At 47.8% G+C, this 9,026-nt stretch overlaps 1 protein-coding gene across 1 annotated transcript; it reads left to right on the top strand.

The window, feature by feature from the left end:
• The first annotated feature begins 3,467 nt into the window (after positions 1 to 3,467).
• Positions 3,468 to 8,434, top strand: LOC114599450 (uncharacterized). Its single transcript, XM_028734713.2, has 2 exons — positions 3,468 to 4,433; positions 7,699 to 8,434. The coding sequence occupies exons 1-2, from the start codon at positions 3,998 to 4,000 to the stop codon at positions 8,235 to 8,237; spliced, it is 975 nt and encodes a 324-aa protein (XP_028590546.2). The 5' UTR covers positions 3,468 to 3,997; the 3' UTR covers positions 8,238 to 8,434.
• The last annotated feature ends 592 nt before the right edge of the window (positions 8,435 to 9,026 follow it).

Raw genomic sequence — 9,026 nt, forward strand, 5'->3', positions numbered from 1 at the left:
AGGGTTGCCTGCCAGCTCTGTGCAGAAGTCAATCACTGCTGACGAGGGTCTGGCTGACTCCAAAAGCAGCTGAACTGCTCCTCAAGAGTCCAGAGAAATGTCTATATTTGGGCATTTTGCATAGACTAGCCCAAGCAAAACTTCATTCCTTTGCTCTTCCTAATAGTGGGAAGCCTTCCAACTGCCCAGAGCAGCCAAGAAGAGGAGAGAAAACAAGGCTTAGTTCACAAGGACCTCTTCTTTGGTTACCAAGCTACACTCACAGCAGCACTGCGGTCCTCCCTCATCTGGTGCTTTTTCCACCTGTGGTTCTCCTGTCATTGCCACCAGGTTCTTTGCCATCAGCACACAGTTGTCCTCAGTCATAAGAGCACCCGGCAGGCTCTGCTATCCTATCACAGATGCCCCTTGACTTCTGTAAGTCAGTGCCACATTGCAAACAGTCCCACAGGTGGCAGATGAAAATAGAAAAGAAGGGCAAGTGATGTGAAAGCAAAGGAGGAGATTTACTTTCATGCTATTGGGTTGCATGACCCGCCTAAAATGACCGGCTGATGAAGTCACAAAGACTTCATTTCCCACCCACCTAGAAAGCAATTCCCCCCCCCCTGCAAATCCTCAGTATGGGTCTGAATTTCATTGTGTCCCACAAATTCTCCCGTTTCTCCCACACTGCTACAGTGATATCCAAGACCAAAATGTTGTCTGTTATTGTCCCAGCCAATGAGGTGAAGTTGGAGAAAATGCCACAATATTAGAAACAGATTCAGTGCACACCACCAGCCATATACTGAGGTTTTTCAATAAACATAAAGTGGAAGACTGAGATCTCGGTGGCATGAGGAATTTGCAAGTAAGCCAGGCTTAAACACTCGTATGGGGTGTTCCTCTTTGCAGACCCAGACTTTATTTTTTCATACAGTTTCATAAATGAAATTGCTTATATTTCTATTATATCAGTGAGTTTACACTGTTTTGCATACAAAACAACCATGAAAAATTGTGGCTAATGTTGAGAAAGGTAGTGAAGGAAAAGAGGGCTGCCTAACTGATTATTTGTGGGGCGGACTTTTCGGTCTGTGCAAGCCAAATAACTTGTGCCATAGCATTTGTGTCTGCAATCTGCACAGAACTTGGGAACTTAATAAATGAAGATGTTTACACTTAAAACAGTTTTACATGAGCATCTATGAGGGAGCCATTCCAGCAGTGACTCTGAGCCAGATAACAATGTCTCGGGGCTATGGGAAACCATAAATGCTAATTGCTTGAGTGGCGCAATCCCTGAATAGAGCAACTGTAGTCACTTAAAGAGGAATTTCTGTGCTCTTCCCTTCCCTCTAATATTAAAAATGGCATCATCATCATCATACTTTAAGATACCTTGAGATGAGGACAATTCTCTACCCTTGGTGGTCTCTCTCTGCACTGTAATGCATAAAATGAGGCTGTTTGGGGTCATAGCACCATCACTTCCCCTTGGCCACTCAGAGCTATGGAACTTCTGCTTTCCACTGAAGATAATGAAAAATGGATGGCCTGTCTTTCCTCAGTAAACACACTGGATTTCTCCACCTAATGCTGGAAAGTATACCGGGGGACTTTAGCACCCTTTGTTATTTATGGCACTGATTTATGCTGTACCAGGACTACTAGAGGGATTTCCAAAGGATTCGCCATGTTGGTTTGTTGCAGCAGAAATAACAAAGGTACCTTAAAGACAAAAAAAAAGTTATTACGGCATAAGCTTTCATGAACCGCAGCCCACATCATCAGATGCAGGGCAAGTGGTCCTCAGTTGTTGGGTATATATACACACAGAGACAAAGGTAGGAGTTAAATGGCAATTTAATTTGGAAAAGAGATCCTGTTCTTTGGTTTGATCAGTGACAATCTCTTCTGCCCCTTTTCTGGGTGGATATCTGCAAGTTCCCTGGGATGCAAAATATAGCTTGGAAGTGGGAAGATTGATCATGAAAACAGTAGGAGGAAAGGAGTTATCATTTCCAACACCACTGTCCCAGTCCACACACATGCACAATTTTTAAATTTTAAAAAGAATGAGGATTATTGGATCATGGATCTCCCAATGTCTCAGGAGCTCAACATGACATAACCATGTCTCATCTCTGATGCCCAATCACTGATTCAAAAAAACAGTGGGCAGAAACCTGCATTCCAGGAAGCCTTCTGTCCTCCCAAGTGAAGCCCCCCCAATGTGCATCCAAAATCTGTTTCATAGAATCATAGAGTTGAAAGGGACCACAAGGGTCATCTAGTCCAACCCCCTGAAATGCAGAATATTTTGCCCAACATGGGGCTTGAACCCATGACCCTCAGATGAAGAGTCTCGTGTTCTACTAACTGAGCTATCCCAATCCTCCAGACCAAATTTTGAGGGCACACAGAGGGCTGCAGGGAGAGGAAAGGAACATGTGCTTAGCCAGGATTTTTGTTAGGGGGGGAAACTTCAGATTTGTATTACCAATACAACCCCCTTGACTACGCCCATGGAGAGGAAGGTGAAGTTCAATGGGGCTAGCGCACTGTTTAATCAGTTATCACTTCTTTTCTTTTTTCCAGAATTGATTAAAATGTGCAGGGTTACCAGCGCTTTCTGAGTGAATATTGTCTGCCAAATTCCAGACAAATAGGTGCATTTGTTTTTTCTGCTGGACACCTTTTAAGTGGGGGGGGGGGTGTTTGTTTTTTGCAGGGGGCAGTAAAAATGGAATCATCTGTAAAGGGGCCTGCTTTTTATTGGGAAGAGGTCAGAAATAAAGAAATATATGGGAATTCTTGTTCAGCTTCATTTCCACATTCCCCTCCTGGTGAAAGGATCAGTAGAAAGATCAGGGTCCTTAGATCCCACTTTCATTAGAGCACCAGTAGTAGTAACCATTATCACAAGTTGTGGAACACAACACTTAGGGGGAAAACACAGGTGGCAGGGGCAGAGCAATGGATTTTAATCAAGGCTGGACACTGTCTTACTCAGTGTTAGTTCATCTTGAATAACTATCATCAACCCCGACACTTTGATTTCACCAATCAGAATGCACTGAAAGGATGGAGAAATACCGGTAGTCTGGGACTTCAGTTTCCGCTTGGGTGATGCAGCCCTGCCCTCAAGTGGTGGGATTCTTGCCTCACATGCTCAAGGAAAGGCACATTGCTATTGGTTGAAGGCTTGTGGTTTGGTTTGTTTTTTTAAAAAAAAATGGTTTGCAGAGGTATTTTGTGTTTAATATTTTGGGATTCAATCCAGGCACAATTAAGGACTTTCAAGTCCCATTAAGCACATGTTTAACTGTGCAAATGATGGGGATTTATTGAACCAAGTGATAGCCCTAATACACGTAATGTACGACGATGGAAATCCTTAACCAGCCTGCTCCTGGCTAGAGCTGATGGGAAGTGAAACCCAAAACAGTGGCGACTGCAGGGCACCAGGTAACCTAAAGCGGAAGGAAATTCATCTCCACGCACCAGACAAGTGGGATTCCCTAGTCAACAAAAGTTTATGTCACAATAGATTGATTAGTCTTTAAGATGGGATTCTGGGCCTTTTGCTACACGTGTGACGTGCAAGAGGAATTACAGCAGGTAGCACCTTTCACATCACTGCCTCTCCGTGAAAAGCACCACCTGTTGAACTTCTGCCCGCCATGTGGGATAATTTCTGCCGGGTGGAAGAGCGGGGATTCCACATGGATCAGATTTAGCCGTGCAGGGGGACAGGGCCGGGGTCCAGCTCCTTTAAAGGCACACGCGCGCAAAAACACGCGCACACCGATTCCCACGCCGCCCATTTCCTTTCTCTGCGCCAAGTGCCTCCGCCAGGAGGCGAGAGACGGGCTGGCCCGGCGCAGCCAGCAGTAGACAAAAGGCTCTTGCGCTCTCGCTCTCTCTCCGCGCCGCCTCCCGCGCGTTTGGCCCGCCGGCGGCGGAGAGCGATGTGTGTGGGGCGTGCGCGCCGCCGGGCGGAGGCGGCGCGATGGCCGGGCGCCGCGGGCTGCTGAAGCGCAAGCCCAAATTCACGCTGCAGGAGATCGACGTGCTGATGAACGAGGTGCTCCGCTACGAGCAGCTGCTCTTCGGCGCCGCCACCGTCAACGCCTACGAGAAGCAGAAGATCTGGTGGCGCATCACCCACAAGATCAACGCGGCCGGGCGCAACCAACGCGACATCGGCGAGGTCAAGAACCGCTGGCGGGGACTGCGGCGCCGCGCCAACGACAAGATCGCCCGGCACCGCCTCCTGCAGCGCCAGGCGCAGGCCGGGGGGCGACCCCGCCTCGCCCACCTCTCCGGTAGCAGCAGCAGCGAGCCCCACAGCTCACCGGAGCTCGGCCCCGAGTGGGCCTCGCCCGGCGTGCGCCCCTCAGATGCGCCGCCGTCGCCTGCCGCTATGGAGGTTGTGGCTCTTCAGGGTGAGTGTTCTCCGCCCACAACCAAAGGTGGGGGAACCCTCAGGCGCAGGGACCCAATGCGGCCTCTACATTTGGCCCGCGGGATGCCATTCGGCCCGCGGAATGCTCTGGTTTAGCACCGCCCCCTCCGTAGGCCACGCCCCTCGCGGACCCTGTCACGACTTCTCATATGGCTTTCTGGAATGTTTGTCCTTTGGGGTGACAAACGCCTTTTGCTTGCCTGAATGGATGTATGAGTGTGTGATCCGGCCTGTGCACTTAAAAGTGCATGTGGTGCGCTTTTAAAGCACATGGCTCCCCCCCCCCAAAAAAAAGAATCCTGGGAACTATAGTTTCCCACCCACAAACCTCACATTCCCAGTACCCTCAGCAGACTAGAGTTCTGAGGATTCTTTGGGGACGCGTGTGTGTGTGTGTGTGTGTGTGTGTGTGTAAACCTCTGGATTTCATCTCTAGAATGTAGCTTTCCACTCAAACTAGAAATCACAGCCATTGGCCCACCCACCACTGACATGTGGCTCCTTAGAAGGTTGGCCCACAAAGCTTCCCCACCTCTGAACTAACCAGTGACCCTTTTCATCCACCCAGCAGTGGCACCAGAAAAAACGTTTCTGGGTAGGAGGCACAGAAGGGGCAAAGAATATTTCTAGATGGGCAAGTTGTAACCCACAGGTTAAGATCACTGAAAGAAAATTAACAGCATATATTGATGACAAGAGTCCAGCAATGGGAGCGGGGCTTGTTTGGAGGGTGATTGCCCTGCCCCCTTGCCCCTCTCTGGCACCATCCATGCAGCAGCCTCATGGAAGTTGAGGCATCGCTCTAGCAGCACTTAGCTCCGTTTGGGCTAGCATACTCACAGCATGCCCGTAAGGCACATGTATCCAATGCACATTTAAAGCACGTGACTTCCCTCAAAGAATGCTAGGAGCTGTAGTTTAAGGGCACTGTGAATTTTAACTCTGGGAGGAGGAAAACTACAATTCCCAGGAATCTTTGGGGGCAGGAACCATGTGTTTTAAATGTATGGTGTGGAATTGCCCCTGGAAGGGTTTAAAACAGGGATGGGGAGCTTGCAGGCGTCCACACATTGAATTACAGTTCCCATCATCCCTCACCAATGACATTGCTGGCTGAGGCTGGTAGGAATTGGGCATACAGGCACCTGACCACTGATGTAAAAAGTCACCTGGGGTGTATTTGTTGGACCAGCAAAACAAGATTTTGGTATAGCTAAGAAACACGAGCCTCCACTTAGCGGTGAGAAGTATTTCAATAATAGGTTTACAGTTGCTGAAATTAGAGAAGCAAATATATTTTGCCATGTATCCATTTGTCCAATAAAAATCAATCCAAAATCTCTTTAGTAGTTCCATTATTGCACACCCAACATAAATTTGTTATTGCTGCTTGCAGACACTGTGGGGAGGCGTGTGAAATCAAAGCCCTATCAAAGGGCTAAGCTGCACTGGGAATAACACATTTAAATACCTCTGCTTACACAAAGGCTACCAAACTGGAGGCATTTGGGGAAACAGAACCATAATTAACTAGCAAGTTGTTATCACATTTGCCACTAATATGTGTGTATATATACATATATATACTCTTACTGCTGGAGTGTGAACTCTGGAAGCCTCATTGCACTTGATAGTAATGTGATGTTGGGCGAAGGCAATTATTTTCCAAACAGAGGCCACATCCACACCCTGATTTAAAGCGGTACCATGCCGCTATAAGCAGTCACGGCTTCCCCCAGAGAATCCTGGGAAACGTCATTTGTTAAGGGATGTTGAGATTTGTTAAGAGATGCCTATTCCCCTCACAAAATTATAATTCCAATAATACCCTGGGAAGAGGACTTGATTGTTTAGCCACCCTGCCAACTGCAGCACCCTTAACAAACTACACTTCTCAGAATTCTTTGGTGTGTCTAAAGTGGCACCGTAGCACTTTAAATGTATGGTGCAAATATGGCCAGCATTTGCCTTCATAGCCTGCTCTCTCAGCTTTCTGTTCATTTGCACCGCCGCCGCCTCTGCCTTGATGTGTTTCCTGTTCTTTTGCCCTCTTGGCCTTCAGGCTAGGTTCATTTTTATCAAAATCACTATTTTTAACAGCATGGATTGGTCTTTGAAGTGCTGACATTGCCATGCATATCACATGACAAGATAGGAAGAAGTTGCACTGATGATACAATGTAGTAGAGAGTGGCATCCTGATAGTGCGGAGAGGTATTTCTTCACAGCAACAAAGGATGAGGGAAGTTAGATACAGCAAGACAAGAGCCTTTTAGACTGAGGGGGAAAGCATTTCTTCCTATGGCTATGTACACATATTTTTGTCAAACTATTTTTACAGGTTGTTGACATAGTGGAAAGCTCGCGTTGTTTTTTTCAGAGGTAAAAATGGCCCAAGGGCATGCATACAATTAGAAATCCCTCTTTCAAGCTGCCTTTGACTGCCTAATAAAAAAACCTAGTATATGGACCAATGGTCTAACTGAGGAGATTTCACCCCTCCCATATCCAAGAATCTGCTGATGTTCTCTGCTGATTCTCCAGAGAGGAGGGGGCGGTTTCTGCTCTCTACTTATTCCGCTCCAGCCTCACATCAAAGAGAGGGAGAGAGAATGAGTGTTAGAGAGAGATTGTGTGTATAGATAAGATTGCTGCTAAGAGCAGCTGCAGACACTCAGTGCAGTTCAGCATTTCCGCTTAGACTCCATTTAGCTCTGTACATAGTTGTGTATTATAGTTGTAGATAGAATAAAAGAAGATATTCTACAGAGCTGCTCTCCGAGTCGTCTATGCTCTGCTATACTCTGCTGTGCAACGACTGTCTTCTTGTTGAAGTGACTCCGGTGCTCACAACTCTAAGCTGTGAGTCCACAGCACTTTGACCTGTTCCTGTGCAGAAGGTGGTCTGCTACCCAGGTCGCCTAGCCCAGTCGGGGCTGAAGTGGATGAGTCCAGTTGGTGGCACTGGCTCAAGGGCGATGCTGACACTGACGTGGTATAAGGCATCTTCTTATACTCCATCTTGCAGTGCATATTTTTCTTTTCCACTTTCTTGTCTCCCTGTACCAAAACATTTCTGTATGATGCCCTATGATATAGGCTCTTGGGACAACTTGAAGTTGGCTTTTTTCTCTCTCTCTCTTTTTAACTGCATGTTTGGATGGCAGGAAGGGCCTGAAAGGGCTCGTGGTTCTAGCTGGCTGCTACTTTGAGTTAACCTGATCTGTCCTCTCTGCTCTGGGCAGGTGTGAAGGAGGAGCCAGAGAAGGAAGAACCAGTAGATGTGAAGTCAGAGCTATCCCACTCCCTTCCCACTAAGGCCATCCACCAGCATGGGAGCCAGGGGGCTGAGACGCAGCTGCTCAGGAGCTCTGCCCATGCCCCCAATGATCCGTGTGAGGGCTGGAGGAGAAGCCCCTCAAATTCCTCACAGACTGAGCTCTCAGAGGCCCTGGGTTCGGATTATGCAAGCATCACATTTGACCACAAGTCACCACCACCTGGGCACCTAAGCGACATAGGAGATATGGTTGCTCCTGAGACTGTGCCGATTCAGGAAGGGCTGTCAGAAAGCAACCGCCTGAGCCTAGCAGAGAGGCGGATTGTCCAGTCAAATGAGCAGCTGGCACAGGAGGTGCGTGCCTTCCGGCAGGAATATGCTGAGAGCCACAGGGAGACGGCCTCCATCTTGCACAGCATTGCTGAAGCCCTGAGTGGCGTCTGCAGCAGCCTGTCCGAGATCCGGGACCTCTACCTCCGCCAGCAGGTGGTACCCAAGCAATGAGGGATCCACCGGCAGAAGATGCCAAGCACCTCTGGGTGCAAATGCCCTTTCGCGGAAAGGTGCCAGCTACTCCAGAAGTGACTAATATGGGGAAGAATTTATTCAGCTATTGCAGAGTTACAGGTTTGTTTGTTTTCAGGACAGGTTTTCCTTTGGATTCTCCTTCCATTCCCAGCTCAATAAAACTGTGAAATTGATATCTCTGCTTAAGAATCAGTTACCAAGCAGGGCATGTCTGTGGTATTGGTGGACCATCTAGCTAAACAGTAGTTTGTGCACTGCGTCACCCTGCTTCTGTCTCCACTGAAAACCCAGAGTCCTTTTTCTAAGGGGTGAACAACCCTGATTTTTCTACCTCCATTTTACTTACTTGGTCTTATTGCTCCAACTGCCCCTCCACACTGCTCTTTTTTCCCCTCTGCCTATCACAGTTACCAGCAGAAGGGTCTTGGTTTGCCCTGCTGAAAATCACCAAGAGCTAAAACTTGTTGTGGAGTCCACTTATGGTTGCCCTGGGGGCAAGAACAGTGCCCACTACAGCAGAATTGTTGGTTGTTGATCAAGATGGCAATCCTCTAGCATACATACAGTACTTTTGAGCTTATAGCCTCAGGCTGAAGTGGCAGTGGCAGGAATACAGAGATCCAGTTAGATTCCTATGGCTGGGTAAGATGCCATTCAGAGGCAGAAGAAAGATTTCTCATGATAAAATTTGGTCCAAAATTAAAACATCTGTTAAGTGGTTGTACAATCATACCTTGGGTTACAGATGCTTCAGGTTGCGTGTTT

This window comes from Podarcis muralis, chromosome 5 (assembly GCF_964188315.1).
Source record: "Podarcis muralis chromosome 5, rPodMur119.hap1.1, whole genome shotgun sequence".
Lineage (NCBI taxonomy): Eukaryota > Metazoa > Chordata > Lepidosauria > Squamata > Lacertidae > Podarcis > Podarcis muralis.

What these genes read in the sequence shown, in the direction of transcription:
- LOC114599450 (XM_028734713.2), top strand. Translation starts at nt 3,998, where the DNA reads ATGGCCGGGCGCCGCGGGCTGCTGAAGCGCAAGCCCAAATTCACGCTG. An exon ending in GGAGGTTGTGGCTCTTCAGG is followed by an intron (nt 4,434 to 7,698) that starts GTGAGTGTTCTC and finishes TGCTCTGGGCAG; the next exon opens with GTGTGAAGGAGGAGCCAGAG.